The sequence below is a fragment of the Lepidothrix coronata genome, unplaced genomic scaffold, assembly GCF_001604755.1.
Source record: "Lepidothrix coronata isolate B3197 unplaced genomic scaffold, Lepidothrix_coronata-1.0 Scaffold42, whole genome shotgun sequence".
Taxonomy (NCBI): Eukaryota; Metazoa; Chordata; class Aves; order Passeriformes; family Pipridae; genus Lepidothrix; species Lepidothrix coronata.
This window is the reverse complement of record NW_016690222.1, coordinates 3,615,706-3,638,283: the sequence shown is the minus strand read 5'-3', so window position 1 is coordinate 3,638,283 and position 22,578 is coordinate 3,615,706. Positions and strand designations below refer to the sequence as shown.

The 22,578-nt window shown below is 43.1% G+C and overlaps 3 protein-coding genes across 4 annotated transcripts; 2 read left to right on the top strand and 1 right to left on the bottom strand.

Annotated features, from left to right (window-relative positions):
• Positions 1 to 292: 292 nt before the first annotated feature.
• ACAT2 (acetyl-CoA acetyltransferase 2) lies at positions 293 to 9,424 on the top strand. The gene is made up of 9 exons (XM_017813713.1): positions 293 to 450; positions 560 to 694; positions 1,891 to 2,072; positions 2,904 to 3,021; positions 3,777 to 3,920; positions 5,523 to 5,645; positions 6,347 to 6,501; positions 8,496 to 8,606; positions 9,184 to 9,424. The coding sequence occupies exons 1-9, from the start codon at positions 402 to 404 to the stop codon at positions 9,349 to 9,351; spliced, it is 1,185 nt and encodes a 394-aa protein (XP_017669202.1). The 5' UTR covers positions 293 to 401; the 3' UTR covers positions 9,352 to 9,424.
• Positions 9,425 to 9,589: 165 nt separating this feature from the next.
• TCP1 (t-complex 1) lies at positions 9,590 to 18,256 on the bottom strand. Its single transcript, XM_017813712.1, has 12 exons — positions 18,066 to 18,256; positions 16,491 to 16,576; positions 15,653 to 15,781; positions 15,042 to 15,139; positions 14,644 to 14,754; positions 13,791 to 13,972; positions 13,082 to 13,208; positions 12,584 to 12,759; positions 11,722 to 11,845; positions 10,589 to 10,781; positions 10,135 to 10,298; positions 9,590 to 9,891 (listed from the first exon to the last, which is right to left on the bottom strand). Exons 1-12 carry the CDS (start codon positions 18,136 to 18,138, stop codon positions 9,678 to 9,680), a joined length of 1,677 nt encoding a protein of 558 aa, XP_017669201.1. The 5' UTR covers positions 18,139 to 18,256; the 3' UTR covers positions 9,590 to 9,677.
• Positions 18,122 to 21,991, top strand: MRPL18 (mitochondrial ribosomal protein L18). 2 transcript variants are annotated; one of them, XM_017813715.1, is made up of 4 exons: positions 18,122 to 18,170; positions 20,109 to 20,289; positions 21,286 to 21,520; positions 21,784 to 21,991. In XM_017813715.1, the coding sequence occupies exons 1-4, from the start codon at positions 18,137 to 18,139 to the stop codon at positions 21,853 to 21,855; spliced, it is 522 nt and encodes a 173-aa protein (XP_017669204.1). In that variant the 5' UTR covers positions 18,122 to 18,136; the 3' UTR covers positions 21,856 to 21,991. The 2 variants fall into 2 exon arrangements, with proteins under 2 accessions (XP_017669204.1, XP_017669203.1); XM_017813714.1 differs by lacking the exon at positions 18,122 to 18,170 and adding an exon at positions 19,460 to 19,575.
• The last annotated feature ends 587 nt before the right edge of the window (positions 21,992 to 22,578 follow it).

Here is a 22,578-nt window from a genome sequence, read left to right as displayed (position 1 = left end):
GCGGAACAGGCACCGGCTCTGTGCGCGGGGGGGGGCACAGGGAAGTGACCGACCCTCAGCAGCGGACCCGGCCTGGCCAGCGGAGCCGCTCCTCTCTTCGGCCCCGCCCGTGAAGGAGGTGGGAAGGAGCTTGGAAAGAGGCAGCTGACGCCGCCCTCGCCCCATCGCCCCGGGGGGCGGCCCAGCCGCGCCACAGCCCGCCCGGCCCCCGCGCTCTCCTCAGGTGCCCGGCCACGAATCCCCGTCGCCGGCTCCTTCCTCCCGCCCATCGCCAGCCGCCGGGAGGGGCGGGACCGGCGCCGACTCCGCTTTCGCTCCAGCCCTAGCTGCTGTTCCCTCTATTGCTCCCGCTGCAGCTCCCGCCCGTTCTGTTCCCGCTCCGCTCCGCCGCCCCCGCCGCCATGAGCACGGACCCCGTCGTCTTCGTGTCCGCCGCCAGGACCGCCGTGGGTGAGAGGCAGCGCCGGGTGCCCCGCCGGGACCGGGTGGCAGATGCTTCCCTTAGGGCTGGGCGGATGTCCGTGTGCTGATCGCTCTCCCTCCGTGTCCTCTCTCCCAGGATCCTTCAACGGGGGGCTGTCGGCGCTCCCCGCGCACGAGCTGGGCGCCACCGTCATCAAGGAGGTGCTGCGGCGGGCCGGGCTGGCCCCCGAGGAGGTGTCGGAGGTGATCCTGGGGCAGGTCCTCACCGCAGGTACTCCCTCTCCACGGCCGCATCTCTCCGTGATTGCCCCAGTGAAACAGCTCAGGTTTCATCTTTCAGGACGTTATCCCTTGCCATTAGAAACACGCGGTTCCTTATTAAAGCGCTTGAGCGGCAGCGTGGTCACTTCTCCGTGTGCTCTGGGGTGACCGAACCCGTTGCTGGGTTTTTGGAAAGGATGTGGTGCAGGATAGTTTGGGGTGTTTTTAAATCCCCGAAGCAGGTAACTGTGTGTGTGAATGTCAGTTTATTTTCTTTGTTACAGCATCCCTTCTCTCACCTTTGTAATCTGCTCCTAAATTTAACATCCTAAGTAATGATAACTCTGAAATTTTAAGAGCCAGGCCAGCATTTGTGCTTATCTGCAAGATCGACCTGCAAGATCTGTAATTCCATTTGCTCAGAGACAAATATTTTGATTTAATGAAAATGCGGGTGATAGGGAATCGTTTGTTTTAACAGATTCCTGCTTGTTCCAGGGTCATGTTTGATCAGCAGAGTCATAGGACAGGTTTGTGTTTTAAAGATGGAGGAAGAAAATAATAGAAATAAATATTTTTGTCTTACTTAAAGCTGAACTAGATTCCTGTATATTTTTAGCATGCTGAATGATGTGCTCTCCTTAACTATTTCTTTGCATGCAAAGAGCCGACATTACTTTAGCCTGGGGAGATGCAGATGAAGACTCTTTTCTTTGAATACAGCGCTCCTATTATATCCATCGGGATTACAACAAAGACTGGAAACTTTCAGAAACTGTTCTTGTATAACTGTGCTTTTGGTTTCCATGTGAACTTTTAGGGAAAATTGTCTGCTGGTGATGTATAGATGTCAAAAGAAAAACTCTTCAGCAAGAGTTTAAAGTAGCAGTTTAAATGAGCTATCATTTTACAGACGTGCAGTGGGCTAGCACTAATCTGAAGTGGGTATTTCATCTGACCTGCCATCAAAAGCAGAGTGGCAGATATAAAACTAGCTGTAGTAAATCCCTGATCTTACAGGCATTTATTGATCAACAGTGTAAACGAGAGAGGCTCCTGTTTACATATTACTGCTGGGAACTTCTCTACCAACTGAAAGTAGGAGCAAGCTCTAAATTTTGGTGGAATTGGGGTAGTGTTGTAAAAAGCGACAAGGCCAACATTCATTTTTTAAGAACAAAGATAAAATGCTGCCTCTTCCCACAGGTGCTGGCCAGAACCCCGTCCGGCAGGCGAGTGTTGCTGCAGGAATCCCGTACTCTGTGCCTGCCTGGAGCTGCCAGATGATCTGTGGGTCAGGCTTGAAAGCGGTGTGTCTGGCTGCTCAGTCCATACTGATGGGAGAATCCAGCATCGTGGTTGCAGGAGGCATGGAAAGTATGAGCAAGGTAAAGCAAAGGATTGCACTCACATTGTTCTGGCTTACTGGGAGCAAACAGCATTAAGTTATGTTGAAACCTTGTGTTTGTAGGCGGACATTTGGGAGACAGATCAAAAGACTAGCTGTGATTTCTCTGCTTGCGAATGAATTTATACATGCAACAATTGACTTCAGTTGTGTGCTTTAAAAAAATAATAAAAGGAAAAGGCCTCATATTGTAGCTACTGAAAAGGTGCCATGCAAACACATACTGCACTTAAAATTCCATTTTCATTTCCATCTAGCCCTGTTATTCTGAATGATTTGCCTGTGACAACTGGCAATAGACAGGGGTTTTTGTGTTGCAAGAAGCCCAAAGAAGGAATAACTGAAAATGTTATTGTTCATCAAGCAATTTGAGCTTGGAAAGGAAGCAAAGCAGTTTTATTTCAAGGTGTCCATCCCAAGGCTGTATTCAGGAATGGTCCTGGGCTGGTGGTCTGATGCCCAAGAAAGGGATGGTCTCTTCTGCTGGGGCTCAGCTGCCTGTGCTGAGACTGATGTTGGCACTCTAGAGCAGACTGGTAGGATGAGAGACCCATGGCCTTGTGGCCCCAGGGACGATTGATTCAGTCTGGAGAGGAAATGCTGCTCCATGATCTGTTGCTGGGGGAACGCACAGGCCAAACAACATGCCAGCTGGCAGGCTTTGGAGGGAGAGGCAGAGCAGACAGCTGGGAAGACTTCTGGGATTTGGGGTAGCTACTAGCAAGGCAGGAGTCTCTCTCTTCAGTGGTCTGGTGGTATTGTGCACGAGAGATGTAAATCATCTGACTCCTTTTGAAATACCCTCTTGCAGGCTCCTCATGTCGTTCACATGCGAGCTGGAGTGAAAATGGGAGAGGCTTCCTTGCAAGACACTATAATCCTTGATGGCCTTACAGATGCTTTTTATCAATATCATATGGGTATAACAGGTAAGTAATGACAGTCCAGAAAAGGAAAGGCTTAACTGGGGAGGAAAAAAGAATTCACTGACAAGAAATTTCAGAAGCCTGAAGTTACAAATAAGGTGTTACAAGCTGTCCTTAAGTTGTAATCATGAAAAAGAAAGAAATCAATTATACTGAAAGACATTGAAGGCATCTTCCATTTTGTTTGTAAAGCTACTGTTTTGGGGTTTTTTTCTGTATGGGCTAATCTCCTCCACATCTGAGAAATTTAATTTCAGAAAAAAAAAAAAACAAAATGATCCCTGTATGTATCTGGAACACTTAGCAGCACAGATTTACAGTTAGGGGGAATTACGTAGTGTCCTGTGGGTACACATGGTTCTACAACTTCAGGTTATTGCACCCTGGATGGATAGTCAGCCAACTGCTTTTTCAGACCCTGCTTAGAAAACAGAGTAACTTCAGAACTGTTCCCTCTTCTGAAGCAGCTGTAGAAAGAACTGATCTTAATAGTCCAGAGAAGAAATAAACTAGAAAAGCTTGTTTGCATTTTTATTTATTTTGATATAACATCTGGGAGATCCCACACAGAAATTTTCACCCTCAAGAGAAAATATGAGCATCATGAACAAACAAAATGAGGAAGTCAGAATGAAAACTGTTCAACAAGCTCAGCTGCTTGCTAGAGCAAACATTAATGACTACATTTGTGCTTACAATTTTACAACTTAACATTTTTGCATTTCCTGATGGCAGTTTGCACTTTGTCCCTATTTCAGCTGAAAATGTGGCCAAACAGTGGCAAGTCAGCAGAGAGGAACAAGACCAACTTGCTGTACAGTCACAAAACAGGGCAGAGGCAGCACAGAAAGCTGGCTATTTTACAAAAGAAATTGTTTCTGTTCTTGTACCTTCTAAAAAAGGTAGGTGTGAATGGATAATGAGAGGTGATTTTAAAGAAAAATCTGTTTTCTACTATGTCTCCTATAATCAATTAATGATTTCCCACTTACACAGCCTTTTTCTAAGTATGTAGCCTGTTTTCAGCTTTCAGTGGATAATTTTTAAATAAGAAGAGAAGCAATACAAATCATCATGGGTCAGGGTCACTCTTTTTATATGGATCCGAATCATGGGTCAGCTACCGCCACCACCTGCGACTCCTAGAACGCTTCCATCAACGCTGTCTCCGTACAATCCTAAACATCCACTGGTCAGATTATGTGACTAATACATCTGTTCTAGAACAGGCAGCACTTACGAGTATTGAGGCCATGTTGCTGAGAACACAGTTGCGTTGGGCAGGACACGTCTCCAGGATGAAGGACCACCGCCTCCCTAAGATCCTGCTCTATGGTGAACTTGCCACTGGCTGCCGCAAGAGAGGAGCCCCGAAGAGGAGATACAAGGACTCCCTTGAAACAACATCTCAGCCTTGGCCAGATTGATCACCATAACTGGTCTACTCTGGCCTCAAATCAGGAGGCCTGGAGACACACCATCTATAACGCTGCTGCTTCCTTTGAGAACGCACGCAGGATCACTCTTGAGGAGAAAAGACAACGCAGAAAGAATCGTGTCTTGCAGAATATACCACCTAAGGAGTCTTTCTGCTGTGCCTTTTGCAACCGGACATGTCTATCTTGTATTGGCCTTTTTAGCCACCAGCGCGCTTGTAACAAATGTAGGTAGAGCCCTTCCCAAATCTTCATTCACAAAGCCTAGCCATGACTACTACCTAGACAAATCACTGACTTAACATAGGCTGGGATATGGTACCAAAATCAGTATTTTTCATTTTTTTTAAGGCTCCTGCTGCACCAAACTTAAAAATAGTCTTGTTGATCTGGCAGACATTGCCCACCTTGTACAATACACTATGACAATAATTAACTCAGTGAAGTTACTTATATTAGGTGTGCTTCTATTTAGGTGTGCTTCTATTTAGGGATATAAACAGGCCCGTTATGGTGCTGGAGCCAGAGGTCTGTTTCTAGAGTAGGGGAATTCCCCAGCACCTTCTGAGGTAGATGTAAAAACTGAATTTTCCAGAAAGTTGTTCAACATTTGCATTGACTAGATCCTGCAGGAAGAGTCATGGCTTTAGGCCAGTTATAAACCAATGAAGGGCTTTCGTGACACCGGTTCAGATAATAATGTTTAATGACACTTGGCTGCTCTTTGTAAAAAGATTACTACAAGCGTCATTTGAAATATAGCCTTCTGCCAGAAGAGAAGCTATTGGATTAGGAACAGTGAGAACAAGATTGACTTCTATACAACTAGCCAGTATTTCAGTTGTTAGTGTTTGTCTTGAGGAAACCTGAGCTGTTTGCCCTGCTAGAAGGAGCTGGAGCGTTACAACAGTTTGTTAAACTGGACTGAGTTGGACTCTGACATAAGAATGGCTTGTTGGTTAAAAGGAATATGGTGTATATTCCCACTCAGCTTGTTATTTGTGCTGGCTTTCTGTTTGAGATGTGTGATTAGACCCTCCTGTGAGGGCATAACGCTCTGTTTTGCAGGTCCTATAGAAGTTAAAACAGATGAACACCCTCGACATGGGAGCAACTTGGAAACAATGGCAAAGTTAAAGCCCTGTTTCCTGACAGATGGAACTGGGACAGTAACAGCAGCTAATGCTTCAGGTTGGTCCATCTGGCTAAAATGAAATGGAAAAGAACAATAGCTGCCTGTGGCTCAAGGCAGGGTCTCTACAAGGGGTTTGGCTGCCTTGTGGGTACTGCTGAATGTATTTTGCAGGAAATGGCAATGTGTTTGGCAACATAGGTAGAACTCAATTTTAGATGTGCTGGAGGATTTCTTTACAGATGAGTTGTCTTTTGTTTGCTTGTTTTCTGTGAAACAATACAAGATTTTGAAGATTAACATCAGTATTTGATAGACTGGAATGAATAGAAACTACATCCTTTCTTTTTAAAAGCAGCTGTCTAGGGGTTTCTGATACTGCAGGTCTGGAAAGCTGAATGATTCATGTTTGAATATGTTACTTGTGTGAGACTGCCACAGGCAGCTTTGAAACTTCTTCCCTTGTCCTCTTCCAAAGTCTACCTAAGAAATCTGATGTACTTCTTTTTCAGATTGTCAGTTATTCCACCTGCTGCTTTCCAAATAGAATCACAAACGTGTCACATTTCCAGCAGTAATTAAAAGTTCCCTTTTAAGTGTTCGTGGCAGAGATCAGACTTGGCTGATCTGAACAGTACTGACCTAAATCAATAAAATATTTGTGATTTTTGTTTTGTCTAAATTGTGAACTTATGCAAGCAGGAAAAACTGGTAGAGTAAAAGCCCAACAAATACATACAAGTTATTTGTCATTCCACAGGTCTAAATGATGGAGCTGCAGCTGTACTTCTAATGAAGAAATCGGAAGCTGCTAGGAGAGGTCTTATGCCTTTGGCTCAGATTGTATCTTGGGCTCAGACAGGCATAGATCCATCTATAATGGGAGTAGGGCCCATTTCAGCAATAAGGAAAGCTGTAAGTAATAATCTGTCTATTATATTAAAACTCTTGTTTGTAATTGCTTTTCATTATCCAGCCATGCCTTGGTTTTTCTATGTTCTGAGGAAAACTTAGTAGAAAAAAATAAACTAAGTGAAAAAAAGACTCAAAATAGTGGAGAGTAGGTAAGATGAAGATTTCTAGTGCCATCAGGCTAGTGCCTACTTGTTGGAAAAAAACCCAAATATATAGGTGTCTGAATGGAGTTTAGAGCATAAACTAGTCAGGTTTGTGGAAGGGCACCTAGACAACCTTGGAGGCTAAAGGTCAAATTTCAGGGGTGTGTGTACTAACCTAGTGATGATTCAGTCCTGCCATGGTATGGTTCTGATAATGTGTCTGGCCAGGTTAATTTTCAGATCATTGCCTGATTGTATTTGCGACAGCACAACACTGAGAAGGGCCAGTGAGTGCATCTGCAATGGGATGGTGCCCCTTGTGTTTCAGTTTGTCCTGCGAAAAGGTTGGAGCATACAAACTGGATTTCTTTCAGGTCAAACGGAAAAATGTGCACTCCAAAACCACATCTAATGTGCTCGGACCATTACTGCACCCACTGATGTGCTCAGGGTTCAGTCCACAGGACAAGGTTCTCAAATAGAACACCCCAGTGAGCAGCCCTGATGGTACCACGCTGCTTGCTAATAAAGACGTACCCCATGGCAACCCCAGCTGATTATTTGTTAAAACTGTGCTATGAAATTGAGCACGAAAAGAACTCTTGTACAACTAAGAACAGATTTGCTTCAGTATTCCTTCTTAGTTTTTTTAATATTGCGTAAAGGCCTTATTTTGTTCACCTCTGAAATGTCCTGGCAACATGGAAGGCTAACTTGAACTCACCCAAGCTCTGTGGCTTTTGACAAGAAATTCAGAATTGTAATGCTGAAGCTTTTTCTTACCAGATCTCAAACTGTTCTTTTAAATCAAAATTCTGTAAATGCATATACAATACAGTTTTAGTTTAAATTGTAGTACAGACAAGTTGTATTTAACAGTACCTATAACTGCGTAGGTACTCTGAAAAAGGGCACACTGCTTCTTAATGTAAACTTTGTAATGTGTGTTATCAAATACTTCACATCCTTCATATATTATCTGTTCACCTCTTCAGACTTTTACTGTAGCACTAAATAGTGAGAGAATGATTAGGTTATACATTTTAGTTTTATGACGTACTGTATTTTAACCCTCTCCCAGAGGGAGAACAGTTTCCATACTGTCATTTATAGAAAGAGGCCTTGCTCCTTGCCTGTAGCCTTGGAGGTGTACCCATCTGGCTAGCCTAGGTTGTAAAACGTCATTGCTGCAGATGATTCTGCTGAGAAAGTACTGCTGTTAGAAACAAAGTGGAAGTAAAAATGTACACACTTGAAACATGTCCAAGCCTGTACTAGAGTAGGCAATTGCATCACAAGTTTCTCAAGTGAAAACATGAGCCAAACCATCGTCCAAAATAGTTGCCTGTGAAGAGCTTCGTTCAAATGGAAACTTACGACTTAAAGGCAGGACTGTACAAATGACACATGACGCTAACGATCAACACCTCACTATTTCCTGTATAGAAGTCTTTACTCAGTAGGGAATCTCTATAATAATAGTCTGACTATGTCCCGAAGAACTTGCTTTTATTTTGTTAAAGCCTACTTTTCAGTCTAGTACTTGTTCTAGTAAGGGCATCATGAACAGTTTGATTCCCCATAATTGTCCCACCGCCACTATGTGTGTAAAATTAGTCAGGATTTTTATGAGCAGCCAGCACATTACAGCACATTGTACTGACTGCTGCTGACACTGAAATTTTGTCTGTCTTCAAGAATTCTGTCATCAGCCCTGGCTATAAAAAAATTGTTTTAACTTTTTAGAAGTGGTAGCTTTCAATTACCCAATTTAAATCTTATTAAAAATCTTCCTCTGATGCTAAAAAACCCTTAAAGATAATAAGCTCCTACTTGTGCTGTTTTTTTCAGATTGACAAAGCCAGCTGGACTCTAGAACAAGTTGACCTGTTTGAAATTAATGAAGCCTTTGCATCGCTATCTGTTGCAATAGCAAAAGAATTGAAAGTAAAACCAGAAAAGGTAATGAATATATTTGTAGGCTGGAATTACTTTGCCTCCTGTAATTCAAACTTGTTCCATTCTGTGCATCTGGACTGTATTGGCGAGCATGGCCCTCTTGCAATCATTTTGCTGTAAGCAAATAGGACAGGAGGCCCAGTAGGCATTTCTTTGCACTGCTATGCCATCAGCTAGCTTTGCTAGCAGGCACAGTTTCCCAGCTGAAGAGATTACAACTTTTGTTGCAGTGGATTTTTATGCAAATCTAGGCAACTGCTTGAGCATACTTGTAATTAATTCACAATTTGAACATGCTGAAAGTGGTTTGTGCCACGGTATTATTCCAGTGATGGCAAAAAGCCATCCCTGAATTCACCTCAGTTATCTTCATAGACAGGGTCCTTTCAGAAGAAATACTGATTATCAGCTGTTTCACCCTGTTCACTTTCTCTGTGAAGTGGTGTTTGTTGTTTCAGGGTCGCATGTAATCAAAGGGCTAGATCCAGCTAAGTCATTCCTGTTGAAAGTCAGCTAAGCTAGTTAAGTGTTCTTGATTTACCATCTATATTGGGTTTTCTTTTTTTCTTTCCTCCCCAAGATTAATATCCAAGGGGGAGCTATTGCTCTTGGCCACCCTCTTGGCGCCTCTGGGTGTCGCATCCTTGTAACTCTTCTACATGCACTGGAACGAACTGGCGGAAAACGTGGTATTGCTGCTCTCTGTATCGGAGGAGGAATGGGAATTGCCATGTGCGTTGAGCGATGAACACAAGTGAATGAATGAACAGCTAATGTTAACTAGCTTTGAAACGTTTTACTAATAAACTTCTACTAATGGAGCTCACAGTTGTCTGTTTTGCCTAAAATTAAATAAGCTTACACCATTACTTTTTGCCACTCAATCACTGCCTTGTCAGAGACTGGTTGTTAACACACACTAGAACTTAAGTTCTCAGTGCAAGGACCAACCTTGCTTTCAAAAATTAAGTTTGTTCACAAGAAAATAGCAGCAACATTCAACCACCTGTTTTATTAACATTTTAGTTATAAGAGTGAGAAGTGTAAGTGAAACAAACATAAATAAAGCCTAAGTTATTCTTCAAGTGCTCCAGACTGAACTGCATCCTCATAGCACCCTCTCTCTTCTTTCGTCTCAGGGTGCAGTTTAATAAGATCATCAATTCGAAGAATAGTAATTGCAGCTTCTGTTGCAAACTTTAGGCTCTTAGTTTTAACCATGGTGGGTTCAAAGACACCGGCTTGCTTGTTATCACGAGGTTTTCCATTGATCAAGTCAAGACCAATCCTGCAAAGAAGAAATGTTGTCAGATGGAGAGGTAGAAAAAGCAGAAATACAGTATGCTGTGTAACTACTACTATGTCACAGCGACACAGACATAGGACTGAAGGGCAAAGGCAGAAAATCAGTGATAACATACACCCTTTTTTTACCACACAAATCATGGTTCAGCAAACTGGGAGAACAATTTTCCTTTTAAGTCACCAACCCACATCACTTTACTTGCCTTCTAACAGACAAGATACTTGCCATTTTAGATTCTTGCGCTCTGGGTTAACTTGAGCCTCGTTGTGGAATGCTCTCAACTTTGCAACAAGATCTGTCGCATCCTGAGCGGCATTGACTGCCAGTGTATTTGGAATTACTAAGAGGGATCTTGCAAATTCTGCTATTGCAAGTTGTTCACGTGACCCCTAGAAAGAGGAAAAAAGTTTTTAAACCAATTGGCTGCCACAAGAGAGGAAAAAATATAGCCATTATCAAGAACATCAATAATAGGTAGGGGTTTTCACATGCAAAACGTGTTTGGGTCAAAGAACCATATAGTCCAATTATCAGAGAAAGAATAATTTGTATCCTCCATTTTAAAGAAGCATCTTACGTGACCCACAGAAATGACTTCTAATAGATGAAAACAAATGCTTGAAAATTCATTGTCCCAGTCTAACACACACACACTGTTGCTGCTTTGTCCAAGGCTTACCATGCTGGTTGCGTAATTTTCAAGATATATTGAAAGTGCTGCCTCTACAGCACCACCACCTGGGACAACAGACTTGGATTCCAAAACCCTTTTGACAACACAGAGAGCATCGTGTATAGATCGCTCCATTTCATCACACATGAAGTCATTAGCTCCTCGTAAGATAATTGATGCTGAAGTACGAGCCTTTGTGCTAGGATTAAAAAGGAACTAGAAGTCAGCTGTGTTGAACAGAATATAAAACTCTTCTTGCTAAAAATATTTCTTCTAAAGCCAAATTCAGTTGAGCCCCATTCTTTCAACATTTAAATTCTTAACATTGTTGCGCACTCTTGCAGGATACATACACTGTAACTTGGAAAGTCAATAGTTTGATTTCTAATATGCAAGAACCTAATTTGAGTTTTAGTCTTTTAAAAGAAAGTCACCTGTCAAAGTATGATGACAAGATATTTTCCCATCAAACAGGGGAAAGTGTACTTAGATATTAAGAAAGATCTCTTTTGCACACCCATCAAGTAAGCTAATGACTGCCAACATTACTGTATAGGCAGGGATCATATAGCTGCCCCACAAGTGCCACAGTCAGAGCATTTCATTCACACACAAATGAGACTACAGAAAGTTAAACACTTGAGAAGGATACTGAAGCAGTGGAAAAGTTAATATCCGAGGTATGCTCTTGTTAAATGAACTAACAAGCACTGTTAGTTAAATGAACTAACAAGGTACCAGACAACAATGAAAACAGCACAACTAAATACTGTCTTCCACTACAAATGGAAAAACTTAGCTTTGCACCTCTTTATTCATATGAAATTACTCAGATGGTACCTACTGCCCTTTACTGTCTGTAAAGGAAAGCCAGTTTCGAAACAATTGTTTATAAACAAAAACTTAAATAAAATCTGTCTACCAACTTGATAGTCTTGTACATTGAAATTGCTCATCAGCCCCAGCAAAAGAGATTTAAAAACTGATACTTTCACCTCTAATTTGCACTGGATTTGTATACTCTTTCCCATGCACGTAACTATTCAGACCACTGATATAGCATGGAAGTAAATAAGTGAGATTTTATCTCAAGCTTAGAAAATATACACAAAACTGAGCATTTTAAAAAGGATCCTTACTTCTTGATTAAAATCAGCTCATCATCACAGATTCTTTCTTGAATCACCTCTTCTGCCTGTCCGAGCATTAATGCCTCAAAACTCTCCTCACCTTCAAGGTTTGCAAGGGTTGAACATATGGTTGCTTTAACAAACAAAAAAAGTCAAGTTAGCATTCAATTCCAGCACGTTATCCCCTGCCAACTTACCAGAACAGACATATGGAAAGAAAAACAAACTAAACTGAAAACAGAAATAAAAGCTGCGTAAGTAGGTTTTTCTTAAACTAAACAGCACTTCTAATTCTCAGGCAGCAATTTAATATTCTACAGTTTATAACTGATACTGCTCCTTTTGCTCAGCTTTTACAGCACTTACTTTTCCACAGCTAGGACAAGCTCCCATGCTTTACCACAATGAAAATGTTTTCTTCCAAATTTTAGAACTGACAGATAAAATCCGTATAGGACCAGAATTTTTTTAAGCACCTATTCAGTGATTTAGGAGTTCTTCATTTGTCTTGAACTATCTAAACAACATACTTAACTGTCTAAACAGAGGCTTATGAATGCATGCATAATAGAAAACTTCTAAATAAATAGAGATTATGGCTCCCATTTCCACAAGAGGCCAGTCTTCACAGTGCAAAGCAGTTATTTTCTTCCCCCACTGTAAATCTTCAGCAATAAACCCTTACAGTAGTCATTGACTTTGACAGAAATCACTTAAAAGCAACAGTAGAGTTAAAAACAAGTGGCTCAGCTTTACTCATCCTGACCTTGCATGGTAAGAAGCCGTATTTTTTAAATTAGTAACTAATATGACAACAGCTTTTACTTTAAAGAATACATTAAAAAAAAAAGTTATTTTTATACACACATACCTCCAGATGCCTTAGCAATCCGCTTAAGGTCCTTTTTTACAACTCTTCGTACTGCCATAGCCCCAGCATCAACGAAGTATTTCAGACACATATCATCAATACCTCCAGTGGTGAGAATAACATTGGCACCAGTGGCCAAAATCTTCTGGATCCTTTCTTTGGTAATATCTGACTCTCTACAAAGATAAAGTTATAAAAATGTATTTAAAAATCTACCATCTACCTGTCAACCCATTTCCTGGAAACTTAATGCAGAGCTCTGCAAGAATGGACCACTGCACAAACACACTTGGATTTCTCAAAAACTGACTTAAAACTAGTTCTGCCTCCAGAAGCGAAAACTTCTACCATTAGCATTTCATACTGTTGGGAAATGTAAACATTCAAAATATTTTTACCTCTTGCACTCAGACAAAATTACATCGAGCCACCTCAACTGGAGAGACCAAATCAAGCCTGTGAAACCCCACTGTCTCAGTTACTCAAGCTTCCACACACCTCTGCCTTATCTGGTCCAGCTTCTCAGGGTCTGAGATAACAACCTGAACACCAAGCTTCATTTTTGCTTTCTGCAGGCTGAAGTCAAGGCATGCAATCTTTGCATTAACTATTCTCTTGGTCATACCTGGCAAGGAAAAACAAGACAGAAAAAGGGTTTTTGTCCAATCAAGTTAACGGAACATCAAGTCAGCATTAGAGATTAAAACTAGATTTTCACATTTCATATTTTTACTGTTTGCTTCTCCACCTCCAGTTCTGCCACAGTGTAGAAAAATGCTTACAAAGATGCTCCTGTAACCTGTTACCATTTTACATACCCTGTCCCCAAAATGCGAATGACCACGAAAATCTGACCTATGGTCTTGCATCCTCTAAGTTACCTCGCTGCGGTTCTGCTAAATGTAACAGTTCCCCACAAACCTGTCACTGGCTCTTCACAAAGGAGATGTTAAAGTTCCATCAAATCACAGTGTTACCATGCTGACACTGAGCTGGGGAAACTACAGCAGTGTACCAACACTTTGTGGATCACTGCTAGCTGGTAGACTCTAGTTTAAAAACCACTGCTGAAGTGCAGTATTTTGTGTTCTTGGTTAAATGTTCTGGGATTCATTTGCGACTAACGCACTCAGTAAGAACAGCCACACAGAAAGACTAAGAGGACTGAGTTCACATAAAACATTCATGAAACAGAGCATGTTCTTACCCTGTGAGCCCACGACGCAGTTCAGAGCGTAACCGTTCACAAGAATGCTTTCTTTTTGGCTGCGGCCATGGGCCTTCAAAACATTAACCGAGTTGATTGGATACCGAGCCTGACCCTTCTGGTCTGTGTATTTAACTGCTAGGGCAGCATCCACCACCATATTAGCAAAGAAATCACCATCACTAAAATGCTGTTAAGGTTAAGACTGAAGAAGAAAACTAGTATTACGCTTAAGAAAAAAACCCAAAACAAACACGTAACTAACAGTGCCCAAATTAAGTTTCCAAAAAAGAACTTCAGAAAGGCAAAGTGCTAGCTCTCTTTTCTATTGCCTTAAAGGAATGAGTAATTAGAAAAACTGAAAGACTGGTAAGAAAACTGTGACAGGCCACTGTTACATCTGTGTTTTATGCACTTTCCGTTCTTTAAGAAAAAACCTATCCTATGTTCAGTCTTCACAAAAGCTAAAAATGCTAGGTTTTCTGTGACTATGGAATGATATGCAAGTTTCTTTCTTCTAGATTCACTGCCAGGTACTTCTGTAACACATTCTTCCATTCACACAACTCTTTATCCAGTCTTGCTAACAAGCAATGCAAATGTTAGGAAACAATGTAGTGTTAAAGCTATTACCAGTGCCAATCAAGATTTAAATAAATTGGAAGAGTTGGAACATGTTTTCCCATGCCAGGTAATATTATCTGTGAAACATTTTTCATGGTCCTTTTATAAAAACAACAGCTTAAATATTATACCCTGTTCATATAAACTGCTGCAAAGGAAACCAGCCTAGCTCCTCAAGCTCTCCAATCAACTCCTCTCACTTAACTCACTTGATCAAGTTAAAGGATACACTCCTATAATTTTTGAGGACATTGATGTTTTAGCAGCATTAATTAGGCACTCTCTGCCCAATTCATCTGTGTTAATAACAAGATTTTCATTGATGTAGCGTACAGCTTCCCTGTAGAAAAAAGACAAATACTGGTAAAGAATTATCCCAACAAAAAGACAAAAAACTTACATACATATTTTCAGTCCTTTTAAATATCACCTCAAAGAACAAAGAGATGAAATCAATTATCTCCTAGGACAGTAATGAGACTGCAGAAATACAAGTAAAAAACCCCCAAACCAAAACCAACAAAAAACCCAACACCTTCCCAAACAAAGCACCATATCCACTTGGCACCAAGAATTCGGTATTAATACAGTCACAAATACAGAAATTTAACTGTATTAGTTTCTTACTTGCAAGCAAGCCGGTATCCACCAATAATGGAGGTAGGATGAATTTTCTGTTTCACCAGCTCATCTGCATTTTTGAGAAGTTCTGCAGCAATGATTACCTGTTTGAAATAGAAACATTAAATATATTCCATATAAGCAAAATAACTACCTCTTGCAACCTAGAACTATGAATAGTTTCTGACATCAGGTGAAAGCCACCTGATTCCACCCCCCACCAAGCTGTCAAAAGTCTCAGGCAAGTTTTCAACACTCAGCATCCTTGTTAGTCCTAACACTTTAATTTCTCGTGGTTTTTAAAAATTAAAAACTTTAATTCAGCCTCTATCATCAACCTTCAAGAAAGAAAAAATAAATAATGGAACTGAGGGAAGCAAATTCCCTTCCAGAGCACCAGGTGCTTATGGAAACTAGCACCTCTAGAAAAACACAGTCTGTTTTTTTTATTCTGCAACCAACTTTAAAAAACTGCTTACAGTCAACCCCAACGTTCTTAATTCTATGTTGTTAATCAACACTGCATCGACACTCGTAACAGGTAAATGAAAAGCTGCACTGTGATAATAATAAAACATTAACTTTTGATGTATCTGTCTGTAAAACTTTCTACATACCACTGAGGTGGTCCCATCGCCAACTTCTTTGTCCTGCAGGTCTGCCAGCTCACAAAGAACTTTTGCAGCGGGATGTTCCACTTCTAGTAGTTTCAGAATGGTTGCACCATCATTAGTAATGGTCACATCCTAATTTTCAGAAATGAAGTGTGACGTTAATTTCTATTACATTTTTACTGTTGTGTTTCATACAAACAAAGATAATTATTCTTTGCAAATATCCATAAAATATTTATACCAAAAATTTCCTGCTTCTTTTTAACCACAAGTCCCGCTCTAACAACAGAAATGCAGAATCTACATTTTTTTATCAGAAAAGCCTTTATGTTACAGAATCTCATCACATATTTTGCACGTACCTTATTAGTAGTTGTGCAATGAGTACCCTCTAATACACAATTTGATTACAACAGCCTGTAAAATGACACACTTTCTTCAATTGCTTGAAATATTTTAAAATACAAAATATTGCCTTAAAATCATTATGGGATTATTTAAATTGGGGTTTTTTGGTTACTTCTCCTGATGTGGAGACCAGAGCCTGACTTAAATGGTGATACTCACTTCTTGGAATCTTACGATATATTCGAAGTGATGACAAGAACTTACATACAGAAAAGAGACAACTGTACCACGTAAACTACCACAACAGATGAAACTAAAACAATGTAGCACACATTACCTGATAGTCAATTTTACCAGAGTTCTCCTATCCCCCCCCTCAGAACCATGGAAAAAAAAGGCACGTGCACAGTAGGCCTATGAAGCACACTATGTGGAAGCACTTTTACACAGCAATACAAGTCCTCCGGACATTTCTTAAAGGAAGTTTACTTACCCCTATATCATCCACCAGCATCTTATCCAGACCAACTGGCCCAAGAGAACTCTTCACAATATTGGCAATAGCAGACGCAGCAGTAACTGAATAAAGGAAATTAAAAACGAAACTATAAAGTTTTATCTTTCAACTTCAGGGTGAGTCTCAGGTTTCCAAGAACCCATTATTCAGAAACTAGAAATAAAGTGATCTAGTTTAGGAGTAGGTTTCAGCCTATCTAACCTGAAGCTCTATCTTACTTTGCTATCCTTGCTGCTACTAAAAAATACACAACTTCTGCCAAACCTTACTCTTCCCTCCACGCTGGTTTAGCTAACTAACCCGGCAAAACTGACTGATAGATAGAAAAAGAATCCTTTTTCTGCTGGCTGGGTAAAATGGAGGACAGGACTGAGGTCAGAAGAGCAGAGTACTGCTGCTTTTGACTGCAGCAAGTCATGCCATGAGACTTCATTCTCATTTACTCCTTAGTTCTACCCAGAGATCCATGGTATCATCATATATCAATCAGTAAAACATCTTTTTGCTCCGTGATGGAAAAAAAACACTTACTCTGCAACTAAGTCACTGAAGCAAAAAGGTGACCTTTAAGTCAAAGTAACATAAGGCAAAGATACAGCCTCATTCAAAGGTTGTTCTGCCAACTTCATATAGGAAAAAGATACAATCAACCTTTTCCTTCAGACCGTGGCAAGTTTTTCTCTATCCCACAAGCATAGCCACTTAATCTAGAAAATGAAAAAGTGGTAGTATAATGGGAATAGTTACTCGGAGACCTTCCCTTCGAACAATGCAGTTGTTGCTTTTGCTTTAGAGGAGTAATGGCAGCGTTCTAGAAGAAATAACGTTGTACCAAAGGTGCCATTATCAAGTGCAATCTCAGTCGCGAATTAAGGTAATTCTAAGTGTTCTGCCTAAAACGTCACCAGAGCTGCAGGGCTCTCAGGATCATCAGGGAGCAGGTCTTCAGCTTTTTCCTTGGTCTTTTATCTACTCAGAATCTGAGATCGGTCTCGGAATTTGCAGCATTCCCCCAGAACTTTAGGTACAATCCTGAGCGATGTGGAACGTGTTTGAGAACCACAATTAAAGACGCTCATCCCGAGGATGCTGTCTACTTCCAGAAGCAGGTTATTCCCCCGGGCTGGTTAGCAGGTCCCTTCCCCCGCCCGGCTCCTCGGCCAGCCCGCAGGCCTTGCTGGCTTTCGCCCTGCGCAGTCGGGACGGAACCGAGCGACCTCCACCCAGCAGCCGCCCTGCCCCCGGTGTGCGCCACTACCAAAGGGAGGAGGTCGCGGGACGCGGGATCCCCCTCGCCACTCGGACGCCTGCGAGAGGCGCGGTATTGCGAGTATCCCCTATCTGCCCGCAGGAAGGAGCAGTGCCTCCCCCCGCCTTCTTTCCCTCCCCGCAGGCGGCAGCGGCCCGGGGCGCAGGGAATCTGGCGGGAGGGCGCGGCCGCTCCCGGGCGAGCACATGGCGGCGGTGACCATGGCCGCGCCATATTCACTCCCTCATGCCCCTCCCTTGCCCCCCCCTCCGCCGGTCCCCGCCGGGGCGCGCCGCCGTTACCGTTCTGCGTGCGGACCGTATCGCCGCTGGTGCGCTCGCCGAACACGGCCAAGGGCCCCTCCATTGCCGACATGTTCCCGCCCGGCCGCGGCGCTACAGGCACAGGCAAGACAGGGCGCGGACTGGCACGATCGCCGGAGCGGCGCGAGGCACGCTGGGAACGCGCCTCCCGCTCCCCCCGCGAGAGGGCGGTGGGAAAGGGGCCGGCCCTGCGCGCGCGCGGGGGGCGGTGACACCTCGAGCCTGACCAATCCTGGGGCGCGGCACCGCCTAGCCTCGAGCCGCGATTGGCGGGCGCGCCTGAACAAAGCCGGCGCGCGACGTGGGGCGGGGGCGCTTCCAGGAGCTTCTAGAAGGTGTTGGGGGTTTGTGCGCGCAGGCGTGCGGGGTTCCTCCGGTCCCGGGGGGCGCCGGGGGGAAGAATGGGCGCGGAGTGGGCGGGGAGCGGCAGCGGGAGATCCGTGCTGACCAGCACAGGGAACTAGGCTGCCTTTGGAACGGGGGCCGTCCTCGGGATAAGTGTCTTTAATTGTGGTTCTCAAACACGTTCCACATCGCTTAGGATTGTACCCAAAGTCCTGGGGGAATGCTGCAAATTCCGAGACCGATCTCAGATTCTGAGTAGATAAAAGACAAAGGAAAAAGCTGAAGACCTGCTCCCTGATGATCCTAAGAGCCCTGCAGCTCTGGTGACGCTTTAGGCAGAACACTTAGAATTACCTTAATTCGCGACTGAGATTGCACTTGATAATGGCACCTTTGGTACAATGTTATTTCTTCTAGAACGCTGCCATTACTCCTCTAAAGCAAGGAGTTGTAACTCCTTGTAACTCAGTTGTAACTGAGTTGTATCTATTCCCATTATACTACTACTATTCCCATATACTGCCCGCAAGTGGAGCGAGGCTGCAGGAGCCGAGGCCGGCACTGCCGCGGGCCCGTGTGCCCGTTCGGCGGCGACAGAGCCGCCCCCCGCCGGGCAGAGCGGCACCGTGTTACCATGAGCAGCGCCAGGGAGCTCTTGCAGCGGCTCGGGCCTCTCCGCCCCGCGGTTCTCGCAGCCCCCCGCCCACCTCTGCCATGTCCCCAGCTCCCGCTTTCTTAGACCCGGTCCCAAGAAACGCAGACCTGGCCTCTGCAACCCGGTATCTCCCTCAAGCCCTCTTCTCACGGGGAAGAGTTAAAAGATGACCCCTCGAGTCGGGTAAATGTTTTCTGCCCTATTCTGTGAGACGTGACTGACATCAGAGCACAGTTCCCCGGGGCGTTTGCATTGGAAGAGGCGCTCAGCCGGCGCTCGCTGCTTCCGCCTGACCCCGCCCGCGTCGGGTGGAATTCTCGCGGCCGCTTCCGCGGGAAGTGCCGCCCCACGCTCATGGCGGCGCCCAGGTGTCCGTGAGCGGAGGGAGCAGAGGTGACGCCGCCCCGGGGCTGTGGAGGCGCCGGCTCCTAATGGCGCTGAGCAGCCCCAGCCGCCTGCTGCTGGCGGCCGGCCGGCTCCGGGCAGCGGGTAAGCTCACGGGTCGGCGTGCCGGCTGCTCCCGGCGGGGAAACGCTCCCGGGGCGTCTTGGCGGTGCTGCTGTGCCAAGGAATGAAATATTATACCTTGTTATTTGGTAGCGCTATCATTGGTTCCTTGTGTAATTCGTTTTCAGTATTTTCTAAAGCCTTGGTCCTAGGGATTTCCTAGTCACGTGTGAGTTTATATTTTATATATGAGTTTTGAAACAGCGTTTACATACTAGCAGTTCACCTCATAAATTGGAGGGACAGGTTGAGGTCTTGTTATACATCTTGTTATACATCTTGTTATACATCTTGTTATACATCTTGTTATACATCTTGTTATACATCTTGTTATACATCTTGTTATACATCTTGTTATACATCTTGTTATACATGTGTGTTTAAAAAAAAAAAACAAACCTGATTTTGCTCTGCTGACTTTTACAAGCTGTATCATTCTGTACTGTATTCATTCTGCTGTTTGCACTACATTTTTTTTTAACCTGTGTGGTATTTTTCCCGGCTCTCCCCCCAAGGTCTTCATTTTGCATCAACTACAGCCGGTCTCAAAACTGAGACCAAAGTGGACACTAGCGAAAATGAGGTTGTTGCCCCAGACTTCACTAACAGAAATCCTCGTAACTTGGAGCAGTTGGCCTTGGCTAGGAAGGAGCGTGGCTGGAAGACAACATGGCCAAAGCGTGAGTTCTGGCATAGGTGAGTCAGAAAGTCACCAGCAGCAATGAAGACTGCAAAAGAAAAAAAAAACCAAAACAAACCCCAGAAACCCACCAGGTGGAAACTATTCAAAATGTGTTTTCTGGGTTGATGCATCAGTTATCATGCTAGTGTTTATTAATGAGCAGGTATCTGTGTTAAAAAACAGCAGACTAGCATCACATGAAGCTCAGCATGTGCAGTGAAGATCTTTCCATCTCTTATTAAGGCAGCAGTAATATTCCTTAAGCAACTGCTTTTTATCTCAGGATTCTCTTAGTTCTGACCAGCTTCATTGTTTTATTTGAGACAACATAATTGTCTGGGTTTTTTCTTTTGTGGGGTTTTGGGGTGGAGGGGGTTTGGTTGCTTGGTTGGGTTGGTTTGTTTTTTATTTGCTTGTCCTCTAGAAAATAAGTTCATTTTAAGCTAGGGTTTCAAAATCATTATTTTGTTCTTGAGGAGAGATCCGCATTCAGTTTGTTCACACTGGGAAATCTGGTAATTGCCTCAGTGCAATAAGAAATAGTTGTTCCTAATAAATACTGTGTAGTTATGTGTAGAGATTTATAATGTTTTCTCTGACAACTTTCTCAACAATTTCTTGCCTGCTGTGACAGCACAAGCCCCTAAGAGAGTGTATAGCAGCCCTAAAGCTCCTTTTCTGCTGGAGCAGTTCCCCTCATCTAGCTCATATGTACCTGTTCCACACTGTGCAGGTGTACAGTGCTTGGTTTCGAGTGCGTGCTGGTCTGAGGCAACGTAGGACCTGAGTAACTGATGAAAAGTTGCTCTTGGAATTTCACTCTTCTCAACTAGTAATATGATTCTTATTTCTATCCTAATAAGCAAACCCCTACATACAATATAATGTAATGTTATATAATATCATGGTAGTACATTCAGTTTTATTTCACAAAGGGAGCAATTTAAGCATATGAATGTGTTCTCTGGAAAAGACATCATAATCCTGTGTTATTTCTTTCCTGCACTTAGATTGCGGCTTGAGCGGACACAGCATTATATAGAAGCCTTTGTTGAGCGCTCCAATGGGGATGTTGTGGTATCTGCCTCCACCCGAGAGTGGGCCATAAAAAGACACTTGTACAGTCCCAAGGGAGTAGCTGCATGCAAAAACCTTGGCCGTGTAATGGCACAGCGCTGTTTGGAAGCAGGAATCAACTTTGTGAACTTTAAAGCCATTATCCCCTGGGAATATCGTTGTGACTCGGCAAGTACCCATCTCCTTATTCCTTTGTCTCTTTTTTCCTTTTTAGGCATTAATTTTACATCCCGTCACTCTTAATTTTCTTCATGTGGTTTGACAGTCCCTCCTTGCAACACTCAAAAAGGCAGCTTTGACAAGCTGCAGTTCCTGGTAGTATGCTTCCGTGAGGCTGTAAAGCTCTGCCCTCCACCTAACATGTCCTCACTGATATTTCAGTACTGATGGCTTTTCTTTGTATTTATTCACGTCTCTATCTTTTAAACAAGATTCAGGAATTCGAAAAAGCAATGGAGGAGGGTGGTGTTGTTCTGCGCGAGCCACGAAGAATCTATCGGTAAAATGGAGACTTCTAGGAAAACTTTCCAAGGAAAAACGATCACTTTTTTAAGTCTGTGTATTAGCACAGTGAAGGACCAGAGCTGGAAAAAATTGGAATGTGTCATCTTATAATAAAATACTTTTAAATGGGCAAAACTGTGTCGTATTCTTGATTCTAAAATGATCAACACCTTTAAGGCTAGAATAAATTTATCATAGGTCAGCCTGATAGGTTGACAGAATTTACTTCATAATTCAACAATTTTAAGGTATATTTTATTTTTGATATTTGATTTTGTTTGTTCTAACCTGAACTCTGGAAATGCTTTGATATTTGATCCCTGTATGCTGCCAGTCTAATTTAGCAAAATGTAGTCATTATGTGAATGTTGAGAACTGTAATAAAGTGTTATGGGCTAATCTTGGTAAAAATGATGGAATTCCCCTAACTTATCCTTGTAGGTTTCCAGCAACCCTGACATTGTAGCTGCTTAACCCTATAGGCGTAGGAGGAAAGCTGAACAAATACCATCTGTAGGGAGTAAGAAGCCCGATTGTCTCCTGTGGCTGCCTGCTGCTTGTCCACAGACTGATGCTGTCAGTGCCTCTGGCAGGTGATCGGCATTGAGTGTGCTCAGGGTATGTGAACCCCTCAGTCAAGCAGCACCTGGTTCAGAGGCCAGGCTTGGTCAATGCAACTCCCGTACCTGCGTCCTGGTGCTGTGCCTTGCTGCTACGTGTTT